The following is a 26,736-nucleotide window of genomic DNA, read 5'->3' as shown; positions in this document are numbered from 1 at the left end:
TACTTTATCATTTACTTAAGGGCCATCCCGAGGAGGAGGAGGAGAAGGATATTGCTACACCACTCTCCACCTTCAGGGTGTAATAGAGCCTTAATATAGATTGAAAGTCATTGCATCACTAACTATGGTTACTTCCTTGATTACTAAAACATCCCTATACACACTCCAGGTAAGTAGTTGAGATTTATTTCTCCTTTTATTTTATTTTTTTAAGGATGTTTTCTTTCAGACTTGTTGGCTCTTCTATGTTTTGATTCCTATCACTGGTATGTTCTACTTCTTTTAGGATGTCTTCTGTGCAGTATACTAATATGGAGAACAACATAGAAGTGTAAATCACAGGAGTGGTAGAAACCAAGTCCAAAAAGACTGCATCAAAAACAAAACACCTATGTTTAGCCTGTGAAGTCCCCTTGCCCGATTTTAAATATTAAGAAAAGTTTGTGTCAGGAATGCATCAAGTAGATGGCAGCTAATTACACCTGCAAGCGCAGGATAACTTTGTGTTATTCGTCAGCATTGTATTACATATTTGAGTCCTTTTAAACAGCTTCCACTTTCTCCAGTGGAGTGTGATCCAGAAGGAATGGGATAAGCCTGACAAAAAGATGTCTCCAACTCTGAGGTTCTTGCCTATGTACCACTTTCTGCAGCAAGATGCCAGTACGTGGGCTAATGCTCCAAAGGTGGATCCAACAGTCTTTGGACTGGCTAGGAAGAGAACAATACCTTTTGGAAGATCCCATGAAAAAAAGATCCAACATTGAAAATGAATATTTGGCCTTTTGGTGCAGCTCGTAGACCTGTTGCCTCAGCCAGCATTTCAAGGACCTCGAGAGCCTAGATGGGGAACCTTGAGCAATAATTATTGTCTGAAGTTCCCAGAAGCAGAGTTCACAAAAGCTTTCCTAGTATGAAGTTGACGAGACTTTCTCTGTTATGCCTCTTTTGACCTCTTTAGGCTAACTGCCAGAGCCTTTGCTCTTTCAGTTTCAGCCAGGAGAGCCCTTTGGCAGAAGCCTTGCGTGGCAGATATTGTGTATAAAATGTGCCTATGCGCTATTCCGTTTAACGATTCTACGTTGTTTTGGTCCAGAACTAGATCAAATTATCGAGAGAATTTCAGATGGCAGAAACAAGTTTCTTCCTCCAGGATCGGAGGTCCCTGTGTTTTCTATCATTTATATCTACAAGATGTGCTCCTTCTGGGTCCCCAAGAATAGCGTAATCTGCACTTATTTCATGGCAGTCTTTCGGGTTTTCTAAGGACCGGAAATAATCGGTGCCTGTGTTCTCAAAAGAAAAAAAGGTTTTGACATTCCAGTGGGAGGCAGAAAGAATTTAACCTCAAAAATGAATGCGTTCTTCTGTCGTCCAACCCCAAGAAGAAGGCAGTATTGATGGAAATTACCAACAACCTATCTATCCCAAACACCATTATACACGTGCCAGTTCAGAAAAGTTTCAGAGGAACATACTCCATTCTATTACTAATTCCAAAGCAATTAAGAGGGTTAAGAACAGTACTGGATTTACATTTCCTCAACAGATGTCATATACAGAACAAAATCTTCAAGGTGTTAACCGTGATCCGTTAGCAACAGCCTGCATCTTGGAGACTTTATGGCGGTCCTAGATCTGAAAGATGCATATCTTCATATCCCAATATGCAAGGGCTACCATAGATACCTGAGATTTCGCTTTGCAGGATCTTCAGGGAGTCATCCATCATTTTCCATTTGAAGCTCTTCCCTTCGGCTTAACATCAGCACAGAGAGTGTTTACAAAGGTAATGGTTGATTTAGCTCTAAGGCTAGAAGGCATCGCAGTCATACCATACCTGGAGGATGAAAGCAAATTTAACGGCTCAGTGGAAGGCAGATGTTTCCAGGGTTGATATCCTATTAAAATACATCTGGGTCATCAAATGGAACAAAAGTGTTCTGCTGCACTCTGAAGAAAGAATGCAGGAAACTGAGGGGTTGATACAGCCAAAAATTAAAAAATGGTATACGGTTGCTAGGCCTGATGTTCACCTCCTATCGAGGCAGTTCTGTGGACCAGAAAGCATATGAGGCATCTCCAGAGCAATTCCCCCTTCTAAACTAAACCAAACAGTCTCTGCATTGGTGGGAGAATATCAGTGGGAGAGGGAGACGCCCGCTCAACCAAGAGTAACAGACGTACGGGTGCACATGGGGTGGTAATGTAAGCGAATGAAGACATTTCAGAGCCAGCAGGTCACTCCTTAGGAGGAAAATTGGCAGAGAAATGAACCCCCAATAATGTGCATTCTCTAGTCTGGTATACGAGTACGTCTGTAAGGCTAAGGCTGCACTTATAGTGCCGGTTACAGCGACGGCGCACAGCACCAAAGCAAGTAGATGTAATCCGTTGCGTGTGCCTATAGACGGCACGACACAGTGACAAATCACTGAAATCAATAGATTTTGATATTTACCACGACGGCCGCACCACTTGACTGCAATAAGCCAATCACATAGCGTCTTCCTGACGTCACCTCCCCTTGCCGCCTGCGACATCGCACAAACTCAATTACAAAGTTTACGATGGCGAAGGGTGACATCACCGGTCTCGTCGCCATCAATGTAGCCTGCACTATAAGCTCAACTTTAGGCCCAAGGAGCTGCTGGTATAGCATACAATACGTAGTGCAACTTTGCAGGCTGCAGCTATAAAGGGAAGTCCCCGACACAATGGTAATGAGCTACCAGAAATGCTTATGTATTAACTAAAAGAGCAAACTTTATTGAGGTCCAATGAAGGGGACACAAAACAAAATATACACTGAAGGATGCAATAGTGTATAGCTACTGTATGCTACAATAGAGTTTACTGGTATAGTATATGTGTCTCGGAGCATACAGTGGGAGCTACATAACACTAGTTATTTGGAATGTATGGCAAAATTCACTGAGTCAGACCTCGGGGTACTGATCGTCTATATATTTCTGAATACACTGTATATTAACATGACCAGATGGGGCTCTTGCTATGTTTATGGAATGGAGACCTGCCGCATAATCTAGTGGGCTACCAGGTAATTCCCCTGGTAATGTATTCTGGTAGCGACAAGTAGGGTACAGTGACTATATCAATAGATTAGTAGCGGTAGTGCTAATCCGGTAGCAGTCTGCGCAGTCAACATACGTAGTGCAGTCAAGAAGTACTTAGACCTGCAAAGTTCATCTTTCCTGTCTTACCTTCAAATACCTTCCTGGGCAAGCTACCCGTCTATCTGAACAAGCTCTTTACTCCTACCACATGCAGCACTTATCTGAGATCTGACTCCAAAAGACTGTTCATGGTCCCAAGGTTTAGCAAAGTATCCGGCCACTCCTCTTTCTCTTACCATGCACCCCAAAACTGGAACAATCTACCGGAGACTCCCACAGCCACCACCAGTCTAAATTCTTTCAAAACTAAAGCTGTCTCACATTTTAATCTGGTCTGTAACTGTTACATACGCCTATAATATATATTTTCCTGATCACCCTGGCAGTGGGCACCATTGGGTTAATCCCTTCTCACTCTAGGTAGGACAGGAAGTAGACTTTTGCAGGTAGGCCATATAAGGCCCCTCCCTCTACCTGCACATTAGTCTTTTTCCTGTCCTCACAGCTAGGAGTAGGATTTTTTATTTTGTAAGGGACTCACCTACTGCACCTAGTGCAGATATCCAGGGTCTCAGCCTCTCTGCCCTGAAGCTCCGATCGACGCGCCCTGTTGGTGGCAAGACGGAGACCCCTTAGAGTCGGGGGAGCCCCTGGAACCCATTACATCCGTGGGGTGGGGAGCAGCTGCGGGCGTGGAAGCTTACATGCAAGGAAGCCCCAGTACCAAACGAAGGTAAGCAGAAGGGGTGCATAGCAGCTGCAGCTGAGAGCCGTGGAGGCCCAGACTCACCGCATTAGCGTCTGGTACGCTGCGGTAAAAGTACCCCAGGAGCCCGCTACACGTGGAGGGGGGAGCAGCCATAGCTGCGAACCGGAGAAAGCTGTTAACCCTGCGCAGAAAGATCTAGATCCCAAACCAGTCTGGATAAGGGGAAAGGTTTTTCATCAGATGAGTCTGACATTGATTGTTTACAGATATCAGAGGGTGAAATGGATTCATCAGATCAAGATATTCAGGAAGAGGAATCTGAATTTGATGTAGAAATGGTGGATCCACTCATCAAAGCCATGAGACAGGCATTGGAACTAGAAGACACAGAGGAGTTAACCCACAAGAAGGATAAACTTTTTGGTGCGAGACAAAGAAAAGGTAGAGTCTTTCCTATCCATCAAGTAATTAAGGACCTCATTCAGGTGGAGCTGGCTCGACCAGACGCCAGAGTATTTACGCCTAAAAGGTTTGGGAAGATGTATCCATTCCCACAAGAGGAGGTAAAATTTTGGGAGGTCAGCCCAAAGGTGGATACTGCTATTTCCAGAATAGTAAAAAAGGCCACAATCCCAATAGAGGAAGGTGCGTCATTGAAGGACGCTATGGATAGGAAGATGGATTATGTATTTAAAAAAAACAAAAAAACATACGTTACCGCAGGAACATCCTACAAACCTGCCATAGCAACTACATCAGCAGCAAGGGCTATGCGAGTGTGGATTGCCAACATTGAAGAGGCAATAGACAAAGGCGTAAAGAAGTCCTATTCTTAAAGCACTGTCAGAAGTAAAATGGGCAACAGATTACATAGCGGAAGCTTCATTGGATGCAGTAAAATTAGCAGCCAAATCTATGGCGCTGGCGGTATCAGTAAGAAGGGCTTTATGGCTCAGACAGTGGATGGCTGACACAGCATCAAAGAACAGCTTGTGTGGAGTACCATTTGAAGGTGAGTTCCTTTTCGGTAACAAACTGGATGCGATAATAACAAAAGCATCAGGAGGTATGAGCACTTTTTTACCTCAGGAAAACAGAGCCAGAAGATTTGGTTTCCAACAGGCTAATAGAAACCAGTATAAAGAAGCAAAGGCATATAGACCTGGTAGGTCATTCCCAAGAGAAACATGGAGGGGCGGCCAGAACCGGCTTTTTCGTGGCGCCAGAGGAAGAGGATCATTCACAAAGAATAAATCCACATGAAGGTCAGAGGACCCAGCAGTTGTCAGTAGGAGGGCGACTGAAGCAGTTTTCTGCAACATGGGCCCAAACAATACAGGACAATTGGGGTACAGTATAGAATTCAGGGAGATGCCAAGAAGAAATATGGATGTAATAACATATATACAGTCCAAGGAAAAAAGAAGGCAGATGAATTCGGCTTTAAACAAATTATTACAAGCAGAAGTAATAAAGAAGGTACCTCAGGAAGACAGAGGAAGCGGAATTTATTCCAGGATTTTTCTAGTAAAAAACCTACAGGGGATTACAGAGCAATCTTTGTAGCATCCTACTGGCCAAGACGGCTTTGGTTCACACACTTGGTAAATATGGCAGTAGATATACCATGGCACATACCAGATCGCAAAGGGTTGATGCGACAGGGGCCAATATGTCATCCGAATGCCAGACAATGGGCTTGACGGCATGGCGATTGAGCGGGAAACATTGAGACTGAAAGGTTGTTCAGACAAAACAATCCAAACCCTTTTACAAGCAAGGGAAAGTTCCACATCGAAAGTATACCATAGAATCTGGCTTTGCTTTCGCGATTGGTGTGAAAAAGAAAAACAAAATTTCCTTTCACCTAGAATTGTATCAATAGTGGAGTTCCTGCAAAAAGGATTTGAGAAAGGTCTCAGCTCATTGAAAGTACAGGTTTCTGCCTGTATCAGCCTTGTTGGAAAGAAATCTGGCAATGGAAAGATTGATCATCAGATTCTTTCAGGCAGTTAAAAGGTTAAGGCCTCAAATCAAGAACAGTGTACCTACATGGGACTTGTCCCTGGTATTGGATGTACTAACAGCAGCTCCGTTTGAACCTATACAGGAGATAGGCTTAAAAGGGTTATCATGGAAAATTGCGTTTTTGATAGCAATCACCTCAGCAAGGAGAGTGGGAGAACTACAGGCTCTATCAGCCAAGGAACCATTCCTAGTCATACATCAAGACAAGGCAGTTCTCAGACCAGTGCAGCAATTCCTGCCAAAGGTTGTATCACAGTTCCATATGAATCAAGAAATTGTGATTCCGTCATTCTGTCCAGAACCAAAGAATAAGAAAGAAGAAAGACTACACAAATTAGACGTGGTAAGATGTCTAAAAGTGTACCTGGAAAGGATGCGAGATATCAGAAAATCAGACAAACTATTCATCATTCCAGAGGGACCAAAGAAAGGTCAAGCAACATCAAAGACAACAATTTCCCAGTGGATAGTGTCTTGTATTAAAAAAGCTTATGAAAGCAAAGGACAAGATAAACCTTTGAACATTAAAGCTCATTCTACAAGGGCCATGTCTACTTCATGGGCATTCAAAGCCCAGGCTACACCAGGACAGATATGCAAAGCGGCGGTCTGGTCCTCATTCAATACATTTTTGAAATACTACAGACTAGACGTACAATCATCAGCTGACGCAAGCTTTGGTCGTAGAGTGTTAGAATCTGTAGTGAAATAAAGTGTAAAGTGTATTAATAAAGGTCAAACTGATAAAGCATTAAACTGGTGTTGTCTATTTTGATGTATCCCTCCCTAAAATGTTTCACTGCTTGGGTATGTCCCAATGGTGCCCACTGGCAGGGTGATCAGGAAAGGAGAAAATTTAAAACAACTTACCGTAATTTTCTTTTCCTGGAACCATGGCAGTGGGCACATAGTTACCCTCCCTATGTATGTCTAATGCCTATCAGTTATATATTTTCAGCTATGGAAGAATCGTAAGACTAATGTGCAGGTAGAGGGAGGGGCCTTATATGGCCTACCTGCAAAAGTCTACTTCCTGTCCTACCTAGAGTGAGAAGGGATTAACCCAAATGGTGCCCACTGCCATGGTTCCAGGAAAAGAAAATTACGGTAAGTTGTTTTAAATTTTCTCCTATCTCTAACTGTGCATTCAATATTAGGGTGCATGTATATAATGTATACCCTGTTCACTTATGTAACTGTATTTGTAACCATGTATTATTTATTTGTTATCTTAACTCTATGCCCAGGACATACTTGAAAATGAGAGGTAACTCTCAATGTATAACTTACTGGTAAAACATTTTATAAATAAATATACTGTGTAAAGATGCTAAGGTCAGCACTCCCAACAGAGGAAATGCGTCCGGTAGATACACTGACCAGCATATGCTTGTGAACACTGCTGCGATCAGCTTTAGGTTAACCCTGCCATTGGGGTAAACAGTGATCGGACAGGTGCAGAGAGGGAGGTAATACCCTAAAAGGTTTCCCTGATATCTAAGAAACACTGTAACCCTACCACCGAGTAGGATCTTTCTTGGAACTGGAGCACCAGCAGGTGTGCAGCTCAGCCCGTGTAGTTGGACCGGTAGTTTGTGAATAGAGAGGAGCTATCTGGTGGCAGTTGCAAAGTTTGTCCCATGGTTGAACCAAATACACTGATGTGATGACGTCAGCGGAGTACTCAACGTATGTTTCGTGTGGACGGCTTTCTCAAGGGTAAGTCTTACTTTGCAATATTTGAAAGATGGTGTTTTGATAATCAAGAAGATCCGGCAGAGGTATTGTGACGGCAGGGGCAGCATGGCACACAGAATAAATAGTAAACCTGCATGCTGCCTCTGCCTGTCAATATGGCAACCCCAAGGTAAGGGTTAACTTGCCACTCTAGGTTTGGAGAGTGGCTGAGCCCTTGTTATGAGCTATTTAGTTATCAGTGTATTTTGTATAACGTTTGTATAGGTTTCTGTATGACTCATTGTATACCTGGTCCAGGATCACTGGCTGTGCATGAGGCATACAATGAGTCAGGGGGCTTGTCCTTGTGTGGGTCAGGTGCTGTGTCCAAAGACCATGGGAGAATAGGGAAGGACATGCCGCTTGCTGAAAGAGTATACACTCCAAGTTCGGAGCATTGTTCTTTCCCTGCCTGGTAGCACAGCGTCCAACCCCGCAGGTGGTGCCTGGAACTGATCTCAGCATTGAACAGCATTCGGAGCTGTCCTTCAGCACTCTGCTCCACCTCCTCCCCGGATTGGTTCAGCATTTAAAGGGACACCGCTGATTGGTCTGCCCCCGGTCCTCCATGAATGTGCATGGAAGCTGGGAAACTATACAATATATAGGTTTTTTTTTTCTCGTTTTTTTTGAGGACGTCAATTTCAAGCAGCATCTAGAGATAACATAGCTAGATGGACTAAGGCTCTCATCCTAGAAAGTTACAAGCAGTCAGATAAGCCAGCCCCATTGCAGTCTTTCTTTGGACAGAAAGAGCAGAAGCTTCCCTGGCAGAAATATACAAAGCAGCCACTTGGTCAGATAGCCACACATTTGTGATACATTACAAACTGGATGCTTTTTCTTCAGCAGATGCAGTCATTTGGAGGAAGGTGCTGCAAACTGTTTAATCCCCCCCATTTTTTTGGTATTGTGGGACATCCCACAGGTGTGTCTTCCTGTGGGACACAGAGGAAATGGAGAATTGTTCTTACCATATTCTTCTTCTAGCCCAATCATGACAACACACACCTATATTCCCCCCTCCTCCCATTGAGTGGTGTATTTTTTTTCTATGTTATCCTTGGTGATCTTTTTTTTATTATTTTATATATATATTGCTCAAATACGACACCTAACCTGGAGGAGAGGGAGGAAGCCTTACCGATGCAGTCTTTTCTATCTATCAGCTCCCACACGCATGGGACCGAACACTGTGTGCAAAAGTGATGACCATCCAAGGGACAGTCCATAGCAGGCTGTAATGGCCCATCGGGATTAACACAGCAGGGGTCCCCCCTTCTGAATGGGACTCGCGCTGTGTGAATCCTAGCAGGCTGCACCTGTCTGTAAGAGACGCGCGCTAAGAATGACACTGAATCAGTCACTCACCCTGCGCGCCTCTAACAGGCAATCATGCGGCTTTTAATTTTAATAACATTATTGAAGCAGGGGATCTCCAGAGCAGAACCGCATTAATTTCAGCCTCTGGGACCCCCTGCTTCCACAGTTACAGGCCCCCGTTATTGGCTGCCGATATTCCCGCCATATTTAAATTCTCCCGCGTCACAGCTCACGTGACCGGGACATTTAAAAATGCAGGGAGATACCGGCACCCCATAACAAAGAGTTGCCATCAAGCAGCAGTACTCCAAATCCTTTGCTCATCACACTTAAATTTAGCAACAAAATGTTTTTTTTAGCCATTGAAATGTATGCGAATGAACATTTTCTGCTCTGTTTACCAGTTTACTAATTTAGGTAAAGGACCAAAAAACTGAGATTTTAATGTGTTTTTAGCAATAAATGAAACTGTTCTTTCGCCACTGAGGGTGCACTTTGCCTCACACTGCATTGCACAAACGTGTTTGTCTGTTTCTGATGAATGTGTCACTCTTTATATTACTACAAATATATTGAAGAGTCTCACAGGTGTGATATAAATTCCTAACTTGCTTTCTGTACATATGTCTGCAGATTATAATAAATATTCAATATTTGCGATTACAGTGCATACTATTTGAACGTGCCCTCTCTGGTGTATCAATCAAATCTGAGTTATATTAATATACATTTTTAATGGCCCATGCATATGTACCTACTCTACTAGTATACCCTGTTTTGGTATACTTCCCAATTTACATGTTATGTTAATTCTTCCTCTGTGTATACATTGCTTTCTGAAACTATTTCTACTTTCAGCCTGTCAATAGAAGGTCAAATAATTGCTGGCTCAACAGCCTTAAACTTCAGCCAAGATTTTACAAAATCAGGAGAAAATCAAGCACAATTCCTGAGGCACAAATAGAACGTCTGGAATTAAGTTAATAAATGTTCTTTGTTTTACCCAATTTTTCACCATGTTGAATTGGGCAATTGAGACAAGTGTCATCTGACACTATCTGGTTTAGTCTGGTCAGATAGGGAACGAGAGAACTATTAGGAATATTATTTTGGCCCCAAAAGGTGCTGAAGCACATTCTTACTGTCTCCCCCTGCCCATGTGGCCCCATTGCATTCTGTTACAGTATTAAACCATGTTTTCTTTCTCCAGGACACCAACCAGTGACTACACTATGTCAGGATATTATGAACATTCCACTTTAATCCATGAGCCCCTCACACCACAGCCAGCTAGGTAATAAAGCTCATTGCTTCTGTCTGCTTCTTTTCATTCCCACTGGTGTCCCTCCTTCTGTTTTTGCCTCTGGTTTCTTGTCACTCATTTCATATTTTCTTGCCCTCACTATTCCCCTTTCACTCTTTACATTATCCCACCCCATTCCATCTCTCCCGCTCACAGCCCTCGGACACAGTATCCAGGCACTGCTTCCTTTTCATTTCCTGGGGAGGGACAATCCCTGCAGCGACATCGCTCCACCTCCACACCCAACGTTCACATCGACAGCACCACTGGTCCTGTGGATAACTCCATCATTGAGGTACCCCAGCAAAAAGACAGTTATTCCTCTTCTCCAAACAGACAACTCCGTTTAATATAACCATCCCTAACTTTAATGCATAACTGGAGCCTATTTTAGCTGAACTGTCTGGGAGTGAGATCTATGGTGGTTGAATGTGTAAGACATTTGACGGAGGGACAGACCGCGAGCTGTGGTAAATAACTCTAAAGAGGGAAAGGTAACCAGTGGATGCCTTGGGGATTTGTACTAGAACCAGTACTCCTAAAAAGTATTTATTAGTAGCATTACAGATAACATGGAAGGGAGATGACGCCTCCTTACAGATTACATGAAGATCTGCCTCCATGAGGTTTGAAAAAAACATGAATGATTTGTGTAAAACAAGAGGAAAGTTCCAAACCACGGCAACTACAATTTAATGCGAAGGACTGTAGGACAAAATCATATAGTTTGGCTGCAAATGCCTAGAGACATAATATGGTATTTATATTGCTACACAGGAAGGAGCAAGGGAGGCTCTGTGACTGACTTAAATGTAGGTTAACAATATAATAAAGTAACAGAGGGAGGAGGAGTAGGTAGTATGATTTTATTGAACCAACAGATAGTTGATAAGTTACAAGCGTTACGACCACAGAGTTCTTCATTGTGTGTGTGTGTGTGTGTGTGTGTGTGTGTGTGTATATATATATATATAATCAACAAGAAGGTCTGCAGAACTCACTGGGGTATGATATCAAATGTATAATTTTAATACATCAAAGGAAACAGGACAGAAATACTATGGGCGATGTTTCAGGCCTCACAACCCTTTCTCAAGCTCTTTGATCTCATACCCCCGTGAGTGTTGCAGACCTTCTTGTTGCTACACACTTTCTGGAGCTGGATGGTGATCCTGGCCCCACTGCATGAACCCTGCTACTAGTTAAGTATTTCTTCTCCTAATTATCTTTGCTGTTATTTTGAGTGCCCTGGACATGTATGTATGTATGTATGTATGTATGTATGTATGTATGTCCAGGGCACTCAAAATAACAGCAACGCGAATTTGAAGAAATATGTATGTGTATGTGTGGTCTCATCGCTGGTCAGTTATTCTTGTCCTACATTGGGAATCTTAGAAAGGTTATTCATAAGGAGAAATGTATTTTTCTGGATTTTATTTAGATATTTTATAGGGCCTTTGTAGGTCCCTGGTCGCAGTCTAGCTGCTATATGTAGCAATGGCACCTTTGTTATGATTGTTCTCTGGATCTATGTGGCGTGCTGTTTGGGACGAATGCCCCTTTCGGTGCCAAGATATGCAGTGGCGGCATCAGGAGGCCAAAAGCAGGCGTGTGCACGACCACATCCTGACTTACAGGAGCACAAGTAACATGGCTTCCCCGACTTCCCATTCCTGGAGCTTGCTGTGGGCGTGTGTGAATGGCTCTCCAGACAACCTCCCCACTTCCGGTTTCAGTCGCCTTAGGGTCTCTCTCCTCTGGCCGAACTCCGTAAGAACCGTTTGGCATGCTTCTGGTAAAAATAGTTTCTGCTGGATGTGACCGGGAACAGCAGTAGAGAGATGGAGGGCATATTTAAGAAGGCTCAATCGGTAGGATGAGTGCAGAATTGTTTCTCTTTGCAATCTACGCCACCAGTATCTGCAGGGGATTTGAAGGCTGATCAGCCTCAGGAGGAGACGGGCTGTAAAAACTAACAATGCTGTCTCGAAACCAAATATTGTGCTGACTGTAATGTCAAGCTCCCAGCTGCCTATCCCAAGTGGCTATGCAGCGACTGCATAAAGAAATTAACAGATGAAGAGGGCTCTTCTAAGTTTAATAATGTTGTAGATTGAAAGAAGATATCGTTGTTTCAGTCTTTGTGAGACGGTTGAAGCTCCTGAAAGCCACAAAAGAACCAGATCCCAGTCACTGATGGATATGGAGGAAGATGGTATTCTAGATACTCAGAGATCAGGGTTTTTCGAGCTGGGAGAATGCTAATCTTTTGAAGACGAGGAGGTTCAAGATGAAGTAGTTTTTTTTCAGATTAGGGTCTTGCTAAAGAACATGAGAATACTGACGACGCCAAAGAGGAAATATACATTTTGGATCATGCGTTCCTGGGTCCAAGAAAATCACAACTTTTCACAAAGAACTTTAAAGAACCTAATATCAGCAGAGTGGTCATCTCTGGATAGAAGAACAGCTGACATTTTTTTAAGATGTATCTTTTTAATGAGGAAGATAGTAGAGTGTGGAGTCTCCCTCCAATAGTTAATGCGGCCGTAGCTAGGAATACTACTATCCCCTTGAAGGATGGTTCCTCTTTTAAAGATCCCAGCAGACTGAAATAAACAGTATAAGATGCTAGAAGCGACGATTAGACCAGCTACAGCAATGACGGGCATTTCCAGAACCGTATGAATTTCAATTTCAAATTTGCAAGAAAAAATCGAAACTGGAAATTCCAGACAAAGATTGTTGAATGAAGGATTTCTCTAACCTAAAAGAGAGAGTTATATAGTACATAGTTACATAGTAGATTTGGTTGAAAAAAAGACATACCTCCATCAAGTTCAACGTAGGCTAAATTTAAACGACAGATACTTTATCCTATAATCTATACTTACTTATTGATCCAGAGGAAGGCAAACAAAAAAAAACAGTGACATATCATCCAATGATATCTCATAAGGGGAAAAATAAATTCCTTCCTGACTCCAAGAATTGGCAATCGGATTACTCCCTGGATCAACATCCTTCCCATGTATACTTATTTGGTATATCCCTGTATACCTTTCCTTTCTATAAAAAAAAAAGATGTCCAACCTTTTTTTGATCAAATCTATTGTATCTGCCATCACAGTCTCCATGGGTAATGAATTCCACATTTTAACTGCCCTTACTGTAAAGAACCCTTTCCTTTGTTGCTGGTGAAATCTCCTTTCCCCCAACCTTAAGGGATGGCCCTGACTCCTTTGTACTGCCCGTGGGATGAATAGTTCTTTTGAAAGCTCCTTTTACTGTCCCCGAATATATTTGTATACAGTTATCGTATCCCCTCTTAGACGCCTCTTTTCTAATGTAAATAAATCTAATTTAGCTAGCCTCTCCTCATAAGTTAGAATGTCCATCCCCTTTATTAATTTGGTGGCTCTTCTCTGCACTCTCTCTAGTTCCATAATGTCTTTTCTAAGGAATGGTGCCCAAAATTGTACTCCATATTCAAGGTGTGGTCTTACTAATGCTTTGTAAAGAGGCATAATTATGTTTACTTCCCATCCATCCATTGCCCGTTTAATGCAAGATAAGATCTTGTTTGCCTTTGCAGCTACTGCATGACTTTGGGCACTATTGCTAAGCCTGCTGTCTACAAGCACTCCTAAAGCCTTCTCCCTCAAGGATTCCCCCAATTTATCCCCATTTAATTTGTAAGTCGCCTGTTTATTCTTGCTTCCCAAATGCATAACCTTACATTTATCTGTATTAAACCTCATCTGCCATTTACCTGCCCACGTTTCCAGTCTCTCCAAGTCCTTCTGAAGAGAAATTACATCCTGCTCTGATTCTATTACCTTACACAATTTAGTATCATCAGCAAAGATGGAGACTTTGCTCTCGATGCCAACCTCAAGGTCATTAAAAAACAAGTTAATAAGCAGGGGTCCCAGTACCGATCCCTGAGGTACTCCACTCACGACCTTAGCCCAACCTGAAAAGTTCCATTTATGACAACCCTCTGTTATGGTTGCCAGGTGTCCGGTTTTGAACCTGACAGGCCGGTAATTCCGATGCCTGTCTGGTATAAAATCGGAGGTAATACCGGACGTGTGTCTCAGTCCCATTCCGTTTGAAGGGACTCCCTGCTGTGTTAATCCGATGGGCCATTAAGAATCTCACAGAAATGTTGAGGCATTTACTGTGAGACTGCCCCAGAATCTACCCAGACAGAGTTCTAATACTCGTTGCTGCATCTGTAATTAAAATATAAAGGTTGTCACTCCCTGCTCTGACCCTCTGCTACGGATATACTATTTAACATAACCACTGGTAAGACTTCTATGCAGTGTGAGTTTGCAGATATTTAATACCAAAATGGCAATACAAACATAACTACATAGCAACAATAGCCACATCCTATACCTTACATATTTTATCATAAGAAGAAATGCACAGTATGCAACAGTGATAAAAATATATCATAGTTATAGAAATATATTCTGGTAATTAAGGTTCTTCTATTCAATTTAATATATAATCCTGTGAAAACGGACAAACCTAACGCAGTTGTAGTAAAATTCTATACCACAAAACCAAAAGTCCCTTATAGGTTAAATAGTTTACATGAACCTGTAGATACTGTAAGTATCCTTATGCATTAACCAGATATACAATATAAAAGATTAACTACAATATGCATGTTCTCAATACAGAAGATGGCAGCATGTGCTTATAATTCTCTTACCCATATAAAGGGGCTGAGTGACTAGTTATAGGAGAACCAGCACTACACCAAGTTATCTGTCGCATCCCCTCAAATATCCAGAGTATGGCTCCTCCACCGGAAGACACGTCTAAACACAGCAAAATAAAATACGCTTTCCACAGCTAAACTTAGATGAGGCCTGTAAATACTAACTTTAGTTAGTCAGTTGATAATGTTTCACATGTAACTCAAATGTTAAAATCCTTTTCTTTTCCATTTGAACCACACTATACAACGAATGCATTATCACGTGTTGATTTCCAGTGACTATTGCTCCTCATGTCTTCCATTTTTTGTCAGACATTATACTTTATTCTTACCCTTCATCTAAGCTTCAGTCTACGGATTTCACTAATCGGCTAAACTACTGTATATTATCTCTTACTCCCTTTCAGGAGGCGTTACAGGGCTATGCCATCATTGGTGAGTACCTGCATTATTTATTTACAGATTTTAAAGCATACCGAAATCTTCCCTCGACTGAACACTGCACACGCAGCCCGTCCCCTCCTGTCACTGCGCACACACAGGGACACGCAGCCTGTCCCCTCCTGTCACTGCGCACACACAGGGACACGCAGCCTGCCCCTCCTGTCATATCGTCATTGGGTGCTGAAGGGATTTTTCACACCGGGAAAGCAGTCCAATTTTTGAATGGTTCTTTATTTTGTTTTTTTAGTTGGTGAAACGGCCCTGAAAAGCTCCAGAGCCATCTCCCCTGGGAGTAAGTCTCCCCATTCCAAGTCGCCTTTAGAACCAGCACGGGAACGAAAGCCTTCTGCCTCCGACGAGAAGAAGAAAGTGGTGAGGGACTTGTTTATATAAATAGCATGAAAGAAAGTTCAGATTTGCTTTCCTCACAACTGCTGCATATTTAAACCAAGTTTAAGCACATTTTAGATTCACATGAAAGCTGCTTTTAAAGCATCTACTGTCCTACTGTCCACTTCAATGCACGTTACTTCCACCAGCGTGAGACAGAAGCAGCTCTTCTCCTGCCTATGACTTTATCCTCGCCAAAATAAGTGATTGTTCTTTCTCTCTGGGGAAGCTGTTTGAAGCATCAGTTTTGGCAACTAACAAATATGTCTTGGCACATTTATCATCATCTGTAACAGCGGTGCACAAAGTGCAGCAAAGGGGGGTGCTGGATTTGTCTGGGCGGGCGGTTGCAGAGGCCCTGCGCTCTTCCCCGTGGCATTTCAATTAAATGCCGGGGGATCGCGTAAGGCCTGCGCAACTGTAAAAATTACCTGGACTCTGGCGGCATCACTCGTGTCCATGGCAACGTGGCCTCAAACGACACCGCGGGGTCATGTGACGTCACGCGTCAAATGATGCTGCGGATCACGTGACAAATGATGTCGCGCGAGGTAAGGAGCCATGTTAGTTCTGTTGTAATAGAGCAAAATAACTGAGTACTTCAGTGTTAGGTGATACCTTTTTATTTGGACTAGCAATAGATATTATAAGACAAACGTTTGAGAGTTCTCTCTTCCTCAGGTCTGTAATACTGATTTCCCAAAGTTTGAGTTCATAATGGATATGAGCAAAATACTGTGCTATGTAGATAGGCAGTATGCCAGCATCATCTGATTACCACAGCACTGCTACGAACATCAGTGTCACGACACCTCTAACTCCGTTATTTCCTCCTTCCTGGGCTCCCCACTCTCAATTTCCTCCTTTGCCCCCCCCCCCCCAACCCTCATCTCTCCCCTTGACCACTTTCCCCCATCCTCACCTCTCAGACTTTTATAAATTAGTATTGCTTGATAAGAGTAGAAAAGCGTGTCCTAAAATATAAGGCTAAGGTCCCGTTGCACGCGTCCGCACGGCTGGCTTGCTTGCCGGCGGCGCGTGCAACTCGCTGTACCGCGATCTGCGGTCTACAGGATGCTTTTTTCGGAGCGGGGGGGGGCGTGGCCAAACGGGTCGGGGGGGGCGCGGCCATGACGTGAGGGGCGCGGCCATGACGTGAGGGGCCGGAGCGGGAGGTGGGAGGATTGACAGGGAGGGGGGGCGTGGCTTGAGCGAAGGGACCCGCTACTCTTCCCCCCCCTCCCTCCACGGGCTGCCACGGGCTGCAGGTAAGTAAAAAAAACACACACACGCAGGCACTCATACATACATACATACATACACACACACACACACACACACACACACACACACACACACACACACACACACACACACACACACACACACACACACACACACACACCCACACACACACAGGCAGGCACTCACGCACTCATACACACACAGACAGAGACAGGCACGCACACAGACAGGCACACACATACACACACACATACACACACTCATACACACACACACACACACACACAGACAGGCACTCAGGCACACACATACACAGGCACTCAGGCACACACATATACAGACAGGCACTCACCTGCTTTCACTCCACACTCCTCCCCGCTCCCCGAAGCCTCTCCTCCTCCCGCAGCCTCTCCTCCCCATTGGCTCACAGCCACACCACGTGACGCGTTGAAGCTAGGAAACACCATTCTGTGGTGTCTCCTAGCGGCTGACGCGCCACAGCGTGTGATCAGCTGGGCAGCCAGTGGGGACCGGGACCGACTCGCGAGGATTCCCCTGCTGGTGGGGAACTCGCTACATTGCCGCCCGCGCCAACGAGCGCAGCGGGTCCCAGGCCTTAGCGTTGAAATAAAATCTTATCTTGTAATACGGATGCGCTCCTGGAGTCTGTGAAACATCTTCCCCACAGAGTATCTCTTTCAGCTCCCCATATAGTTTATGAACCCAGACAGGGATTTAAATTTCTAGTAATAATAATAAAGAGACAATTCCATGTAGATAGTCAAAAATAGTTTTAAAAAAAATTCTGGTTAATTGGCTTCCTTAGATGTAATTATTCTGACAGTACTGTCTTACTTTTATATACTTTGTATGTTGTGAAGAAGAATATATTTGTATCGCTTGTTTGGGTGAAAACACTGGTTTCAAGCATATCAACCACTTATTTTTACCTATCTGATAATTACTTTGCAAACAAAAAATAGAGGAAAGCTAACAATTTGCCTTGCGCTTTTATAACTAGCAAACAATCTTATCACTAAAGGACAAGATAAATATTGTAGAAAACCCCTCAATCTTTTGTTTACTGTAGTAATGTGATTTTGTTTTTTTAACGTGTCAATCCGCTACATTTCTCCTCCTATTAAATGCGCAGTTGTCCTTACAGTAGTTCACTTTCATCCTAGAAAGGAAAGAATGCTGTTCCACGATCACAGTGGTTAGGCTGTTTTATACACACATTTTGTATTTTATTAATTGTGATATCAACTCGACGCCAGACCTACTTTCTATACTTCTTGAGAAATAACCCTGGCGGTGTGAAACGCGTGGGAGGTCCTGTTTTTTTGGATTTTTTCATTTTTTAAATGTTTCTGTTTAAATAAAGCCTTTTTTTTTTCCGAAGTCGCTTCCTTGAGTTTCAGTTCAGTCTTCCTGCAGTGCTACATTTTTTCCTTCCTTTTTTCCACTTTCATCCTAGGCAGGATCGTCCCTTTGTAGCATTCGTTCTCTGCAAATATATTTACGATAAGCAAAAGCCCAGACATTGTGTGAATATGAAAGAGCTGTAGAAGAGAAACAAGATAATAATTTGAACATCTCCATGCTAGAGAAATGTTCCTCACTCTCCCCAACTTTGTCCAAAACTACAGATCTGATTCCTTTTGCTGTTTCACTGGTAGTCTATCAGTCTTCTCTTTCGTGAGGCCAAATGCCATGGATTCAGATGGACAACTTCAGTCCACAGATTACCCAAGTGCCGTCTTTAATCTTTTATCAGCTGGCCTTCGGGTCTCATTTCCCCCTTGCCTATAACGGACGTGCTCGCCACAAACCGGGACCGGACCGCGGGGCTGAGGTGGGGATGTGAGACCTTAGACCAAGAAGCCAGTTCTGGATTGCGCAGTCCGTAGTCAATCGTAGCCGATTCGGGGTTGGAGAAGGCAGGGTAATCCAAGGTCAAAGCGGGGTTAGAGTAGTCGATATTCAGGTTGGGGTTCGGCAACGGGTAGGCTGATGCAAAGCGCTTCAGCTGAAGTGCGGAAATGGCCTCTGCGTGAGGAGCGGGAGTGGCCCATGATAAAGGACTCTGCAAGGGGAGACTGCAGACTGGCCTAGGAACACCGCAGGGTAGCACTGGGAGACCAGCGCTTCAGCACAGGAACCAGGAAGCAGACCTCTGCGTGGAGGGAATGCAGCAGGTCTCAGGAACAAGCCAAGACTAGCACTGGGGATCCAGCGTTTCAGTACAGGAACCAGACCTCTGCAAGGGGTGAATGCAGCAGGTCTCAGGAACAAGGCAAGGCTAAGGCAGGAGTGTTTGTGGCAAACATTGTTACATCCAAGTGAATATTGGATAAAGCTCAGCAATGAGGGAAAGGGAGAGCCCAGTATAAGAAGAGCAGATAGCCAATCCCAAGACAGGGGTGTGTGGGAATTCCTCCAGAGACAGAGCTACAGGTGATAGTACTTGCAAATCCAGGGGGAGGTTTGTCTGAGAGCTCACCAACTCTGCAAGAGTGAGCTCCAGCCAAACCCAGGAACGGATTCCTCACAGCCTAATAGATGCTATGCCATTACAATCCCAGTCTCTCTTAAACTTGTGTTACATACATAGTTACATAGTAGATGAGGTTGAAAAAAGACGTACGTCCATCAAGTTCAACCTATGCTAAATTTAGACAACAGATACTTTATCCTATATCTATACTTGCTCATTGATCCAGAGGAAGGCAAACAAAAAACCCCAGTGACATATCATCCAATGATATCTCATAAGGGGAAAAATAAATTCCTTCCTGACTCCAAGAATTGGCAATCGGATTAATCCCTGGATCAACATCCTTCCCATGTATACTTATTTGGTATATCCCTGTATACCTTTCCCAACTAAAAAGATGTCCAACCTTTTTTTGAATAAATCTATTGTATCTGCCATCACTGTCTCCATGGGTAATGAATCCCACACTGTAACTGCCCTTACTGTAAAGAACCCTTTCCTTTGTTGCTGGTGAAATCTCCTTTCCTCCAACCTTAAGGGATGACCCCGAGTCCTTTGCACTGCCCGTGGGATGAATGGTTCTTTTGAAAGCTCCTTGTACTGTCCCCGAAATATATTTGTATATAGTTATTATATCCCCTCTTGGACGCCTCTTTTCTTTTTTTTTTTATTACTTAGTGGACGCCTCTTTTCTAATGTAAATAAATCTGATTTAGCTAGCCTCTCCTCATAAGTTAGAATGTCCATCCCCTTTATTAATTTGGTGGCTCTTCTCTGCACTCTCTCTAGTTCCATAATGTCTTTTCTGTCTTTTCATAATGTGTTAGATCTGAACAGCACTGCATATTCTCCTGCTGATCCCTGTTTGCCACAGACCCTTTCCAGTGTACTCCCCAGAACTGTAGAAATTATGTCCTTTGCTTGTCTTGTCTGTAACTCATTGCTGTTTTGGGGGGCAAAGGGCAGGTTGGTTTGCAAGTGCTTTTCTGGCACCAAGACATTCCCTGTCCCCTTTCTCTATTTCCCTGACGTTTCAGCAGTAAAGCATTTTTGCGTCTTTCCCATTGTTGTTAACATTCTACCCTCTTTAATTTGTCTATTTCAATCATAACTTTGTGTGCTTTAGGACAGTTACTTCACTCTAACATTGTTTGTTTGCATTCACTTCTGAAACATATAATTCTATAACACTGTGTCAACACTATATGTAGATATAACACTGAGAATGCTCCTTTTGTAAGGAATTGGAGGCAGATGTCTTATTTTGTTAAAAGGCATTTTCTATATGTATTTCACATTCCCATGTTGCAGGAAATGACCTGCTTACTTATGATGCACATTCTTTTTTTCTGATCTAGAAGCAACTTGGTTACCGTGATTCCAGCTACTATTGGGAGGTAAACTCCAGTGAAGTTGTAGTTCTGAAGCGTATTGGCACAGGGTCTTTTGGCACTGTGTACCGTGGCAAGTGGCATGGTGATGTGGCAGTTAAGATACTCAAAGTGACCAATCCGACTACAGAACAGATCCAAGCTTTCAAGAACGAAATGCAGGTTCTCAGGTAATTGTGGAAGTCTTATGTGTTTGAGGGGTTAGGATGTGTGTGTTAGGACTTTCCCAACAATAGGAAATACAGACAGTGACAACTTTCCTTACAATGCTATAAGTTGCCAACGTGTTCATTCTAAACTTCGCTGCGATCCCACTGACCGTACGCAGATCATGTGCCTTTTAGAAGTAAAGAATGTAATCACTGTCAAAATGGAAATGCATACCTTTTTTAATTGTTCTTGAAATCCTATTAAAGTAGTGTTACGGGAGACCAGGACTTTTAATACATTTATACCGGGATCTTTCACTAGGCAAAACACAATAGTGGAATAAAATGAGGTTTATTCGGGTAAATACAAGTACACACAGTGAAATACAAAGATACAGGTAAAATACACACTTACTGGAGGTCTAGGTGAAATCTAGGCTGAAATAGGTGCAGGGCGCCTGCTTCGGAAGGCTTACCCTTACTGGTAAATCCACCCGGCTCTCCTTGTCCTCTTTTCGGCTAAAATTTTTAGCCACCACTACAGTTCTAAAACAAGAACTTGGACCTTGCGACTGACACAGCCTCAGCTAGGCAGGCTTTCTTAACTCCAAAATTGAAGCCGGTTGCTCTGCTATTCGCAACAGCAACTTTGAAAAGCCGCCTTTGCATCACCGGCCCAAGTCACAGGATCGTCTGGTTCTCTGACTGGGGCTTCTCCTTACATACCTTCCGCTGTTCTATGGTTCGCATGGAGGTAGGAGGAGCGACCAATCAGAGCGTGGGAATCTCTCCCTGCCAGCCAATAGGAATAGGGACTCGTCCTTAGGCTGACGTCCGAGGAGGGGGCGTGCCAAGCCAGCTCGGGATGCCCCATGGGCGGGACGTATGAATTGACCAATGGGAAATGCGCCGACACTCTGCCGCTTCCCCCAGTCAACCCATTGCCACCTACTGGGCAGGCTCCACTGAGTCTGGCAAACCAGAGTATCCTCCCCGCAGGGGGTCTCTGTTCTCCAGATACAGTACTCTGTCCTGCCTCGGCTACTTAGCACCCCGATACCTCTCAACATCCCGTCTCCTCTTTGAATTACGATATCTATCCAGACTCCCCGGCACATTTGTATATGCCCGGGCTGACTGAACAGACATTTATAGTAAACTAGCTGAGAGACCCGGCGTTGCCCGGGATGTAATGTTCCCGTTCCTCTCTCTCCTCCCCCCTCTCTCTGTTTGTCCCCCATTCACATCAATCCAGTCCCCCCCCTCCCTCCCTCCTTTACAGCTTCATGTAGCGTGTGTGCGTCAGTCACTGTGTGTTTGCTCGCGCGTCAGTGAGTCTGAGGCAGAAACACAAACACACACAGACTGACTGACGCACACACAGTCAGTGTGTGCCTCAGTCAGTGTGTGCGTGCGTCAGTCAGGCTTTGTGTGCGCGTCAGTCAGTGTGTGCGTGCGTGCGGCAGTCAGTCAGTGTGTGCGCGCGGGGCGTCAAAGGCAGGGGGGGGCGGTCAAAGGCAGGGGGGGGCGTCAAAGGCAGGGGGGGGGCGTCAAAGGGAGGGGGGGGCGTCAAAGGGAGGGGGGGGGCGTCAAAGGGAGGGGGGGGGGCGTCAAAGGGAGGGGGGGGGGCGTCAAAGGGAGGGGGGGGGCGTCAAAGGGAGGGGGGGGGGCGTCAAAGGGAGGGGGGGGGGCGTCAAAGGGAGGGGGGGGCGTCAAAGGGAGGGGGGGGGCGTCAAAGGGAGGGGGGCGTCAAAGGGAGGGGGGGGGCGTCAAAGGGAGGGGGGGGCGTCAAAGGGAGGGGGGGGGGGCGTCAAAGGGATGGATTCCTCCCCCTGCATGAGGGGGGACGCAGTGGACAGGAGGGGGGACGCAGTGGACAGGAGGGGGGGGCAGTGGACAGGAGGGGGGGGCAGTGGATAGGAGGGGGGGGGCAGTGGATAGGAGGGGGGGGCAGTGGATAGGAGGGGGGGGCAGTGGATAGGAGGGGGGGCAGTGGATAGGAGGGGGGGCAGTGGACAGGAGGGGGGGGCAGTGGACAGGAGGGGGGGGCAGTGGACAGGAGGGGGGGGCAGTGGACAGGAGGGGGGGGCAGTGGACAGTGACACACACACACACACACACACACACACACACACACACACACACACACATACACATACACATACACATACACACACACACACCTCAGTTGATGCGCCCTTTCTCAGTTCCGTTTGGCGCCGGAGGTGGGGAGCGACACCTACCTGTACTTCCGGGCGCCGCCACCGTCTGACTCGGCGCCGCGAGGGAGGAAGGGGGTCCGCCATCTTACGCGCCGCGTGGCAGCTGCGGGAAGCGAGGTGATTTGGAGCGGGGAGAGGTGATTTGGAGCGGGGAGAGGTGATTTGGAGCGGGGAGAGGTGATTTGGAAGCGGTGAGGGGGGAGAGGTGATGCCGCTGGGGAGGGGGAAAGGTGATTTGGAGCGGGGAGGGGGAAGAGGTGATGCCGCTGGGGAGGGGGAAGAGGTGATGCCGCTGGGGAGGGGGAAGAGGTGATTTGGAGCGGGGAGAGGTGATTTGGAGCGGGGAGAGGTGATTTGGAGCGGGGAGAGGTGATTTGGAGCGGGGAGAGAGGTGATGCCGCTGGGGAGGGGAGAGAGGTGATTTGGAGCGGGGAGAGAGGTGATTTGGAGCGGGGAGAGAGGTGATTTGGAGCGGGGAGAGAGGTGTGTGTGTGTGTGTGTGTGTGTGTGTGTGTGTGTTTTATTTATTTTTTTGGACCTTTGGCCCGTCACTCCGCCTCAGGCCAATGAGAGGTGTGGGGGGCGGGCCAAGGGGGTGGTGTGAGTGTGTGAGGCCAATGAGAGGTGTGCGGGGGCGGGCGGGCCAAGGGACCAATGAGATTGCCGCTAGGGACACCGGACATCCAGCAGGCAGGCAAACATACAGTGCTTTCACTAATATAGTATAAGATGCACAACTCATAATAAAATATGTTTTATTACACAATATGTCATGGGGAGACCCATATCTGTGTGGGAAATGGATCTGAGATATCTGGGCCCGAAAACCAGGAGTCTGGGGGACACTGGGCAGCCCTAGTGTAATTCCACTCGCGTACCGGCAAATAGTGCCTGCACGCCGGGAGAATTAGGGGACTACCGATAACTTTGGCCCCCGAACCCCTGCAAACAAAATAATTGCATTACGGCCCAAATATCCCACATAAAACTTACACACAAAGTTTCTAGGGCAAAGGGAACATGTAAACAGGAAAAGCAGGGATCACTTTATTTTTACAGGTATAGTCCCTGGCTTATGGTGCTATGTAGCTGCCAGCGACACCACGGTTTCAGAGGTAACCAGATGGACGTAACCCTTTATTGTGTAGCCTTGTTACCCCCTCACATCAAAAGTAGCAATACCCCTTATTGATTTTTTTCCTTTTTTTTTTTAAACTATATCAGAGCCAGGGTGTCTCCTGGCGCTGAATCGCGCTGTTTTTATCACCTGGGACTTCGGGTGTTTCCTGGGGCTGAATCGCGCTGTTTTTATCACCTGGGACTTCGGGTGTTTCCTGGCGCTGAATCGCGCTGTTTTTATCACCTGGGACTTCGGGTGTTTCCTGGGGCTGAATCGCGCTGTTTTTATCACCTGGGACTTCGGGTGTTTCCTGGGGCTGAATCGCGCTGTTTTTATCACCTGGGACTTCGGGTGTTTCCTGGCGCTGAATCGCGCTGTTTTTATCACCTGGGACTTCGGGTGTTTCCTGGGGCTGAATCGCGCTGTTTTTATCACCTGGGACTTCGGGTGTCTCCTGGCGCTGAATCGCGCTGTTTTTATCACCTGGGACTTCGGGTGTTTCCTGGGGCTGAATCGCGCTGTTTTTATCACCTGGGACTTCGGGTGTCTCCTGGCGCTGAATCGCGCTGTTTTTATCACCTGGGACTTCGGGTGTTTCCTGGGGCTGAATCGCGCTGTTTTTATCACCTGGGACTTCGGGTGTCTCCTGGCGCTGAATCGCGCTGTTTTTATCACCTGGGACTTCGGGTGTTTCCTGGGGCTGAATCGCGCTGTTTTTATCACCTGGGACTTCGGGTGTCTCCTGGCGCTGAATCGCGCTGTTTTTATCACCTGGGACTTCGGGTGTTTCCTGGCGCTGAATCGCGCTGTTTTTATCACCTGGGACTTCGGGTGTCTCCTGGCGCTGAATCGCGCTGTTTTTATCACCTGGGACTTCGGGTGTTTCCTGGGGCTGAATCGCGCTGTTTTTATCACCTGGGACTTCGGGTGTTTCCTGGCGCTGAATCGCGCTGTTTTTATCACCTGGGACTTCGGGTGTCTCCTGGCGCTGAATCGCGCTGTTTTTATCACCTGGGACTTCGGGTGTTTCCTGGCGCTGAATCGCGCTGTTTTTATCACCTGGGACTTCGGGTGTTTCCTGGAGCTGAATCGCGCTGTTTTTATCACCTGGGACTTCGGGTGTCTCCTGGAGCTGAATCGCGCTGTTTTTATCACCTGGGACTTCGGGTGTCTCCTGGGGCTGAATCGCGCTGTTTTTATCACCTGGGACTTCGGGTGTCTCCTGGCGCTGAATCGCGCTGTTTTTATCACCTGGGACTTCGGGTGTCTCCTGGGGCTGAATCGCGCTGTTTTTATCACCTGGGACTTCGGGTGTTTCCTGGAGCTGAATCGCGCTGTTTTTATCACCTGGGACTTCGGGTGTCTCCTGGCGCTGAATCGCGCTGTTTTTATCACCTGGGACTTCGGGTGTTTCCTGGCGCTGAATCGCGCTGTTTTTATCACCTGGGACTTCGGGTGTCTCCTGGCGCTGAATCGCGCTGTTTTTATCACCTGGGACTTCGGGTGTTTCCTGGGGCTGAATCGCGCTGTTTTTATCACCTGGGACTTCGGGTGTTTCCTGGCGCTGAATCGCGCTGTTTTTATCACCTGGGACTTCGGGTGTCTCCTGGCGCTGAATCGCGCTGTTTTTATCACCTGGGACTTCGGGTGTTTCCTGGCGCTGAATCGCGCTGTTTTTATCACCTGGGACTTCGGGTGTTTCCTGGAGCTGAATCGCGCTGTTTTTATCACCTGGGACTTCGGGTGTCTCCTGGAGCTGAATCGCGCTGTTTTTATCACCTGGGACTTCGGGTGTCTCCTGGGGCTGAATCGCGCTGTTTTTATCACCTGGGACTTCGGGTGTCTCCTGGCGCTGAATCGCGCTGTTTTTATCACCTGGGACTTCGGGTGTCTCCTGGGGCTGAATCGCGCTGTTTTTATCACCTGGGACTTCGGGTGTTTCCTGGAGCTGAATCGCGCTGTTTTTATCACCTGGGACTTCGGGTGTCTCCTGGCGCTGAATCGCGCTGTTTTTATCACCTGGGACTTCGGGTGTTTCCTGGAGCTGAATCGCGCTGTTTTTATCACCTGGGACTTCGGGTGTCTCCTGGCGCTGAATCGCGCTGTTTTTATCACCTGGGACTTCGGGTGTCTCCTGGCGCTGAATCGCGCTGTTTTTATCACCTGGGACTTCGGGTGTTTCCTGGCGCTGAATCGCGCTGTTTTTATCACCTGGGACTTCGGGTGTCTCCTGGGGCTGAATCGCGCTGTTTTTATCACCTGGGACTTCGGGTGTCTCCTGGCGCTGAATCGCGCTGTTT

The 26,736-nt window shown here is 45.9% G+C and overlaps 1 protein-coding gene across 2 annotated transcripts in view; it reads left to right on the top strand.

Moving 5' to 3' along the window:
* Positions 1 to 26,736, top strand: part of ARAF (A-Raf proto-oncogene, serine/threonine kinase) — a 92,845-nt gene that overhangs the window by 23,112 nt on the left and 42,997 nt on the right. For both annotated transcript variants that reach the window (XM_075582455.1, XM_075582454.1), the window contains 5 exons: positions 10,145 to 10,228; positions 10,394 to 10,532; positions 15,386 to 15,413; positions 15,670 to 15,794; positions 20,913 to 21,115. In XM_075582455.1, coding sequence (XP_075438570.1) covers positions 10,145 to 10,228; positions 10,394 to 10,532; positions 15,386 to 15,413; positions 15,670 to 15,794; positions 20,913 to 21,115 — 579 coding nt within the window. The remainder of the gene's footprint in view (positions 1 to 10,144; positions 10,229 to 10,393; positions 10,533 to 15,385; positions 15,414 to 15,669; positions 15,795 to 20,912; positions 21,116 to 26,736) is intronic.

This window comes from Ascaphus truei, unplaced genomic scaffold, assembly GCF_040206685.1.
Source record: "Ascaphus truei isolate aAscTru1 unplaced genomic scaffold, aAscTru1.hap1 HAP1_SCAFFOLD_236, whole genome shotgun sequence".
In the NCBI taxonomy this organism is placed as follows: Eukaryota; Metazoa; Chordata; class Amphibia; order Anura; family Ascaphidae; genus Ascaphus; species Ascaphus truei.
Note: the sequence above shows the minus strand (reverse complement) of the source record. Positions and strands in the feature narration are given on the sequence as shown.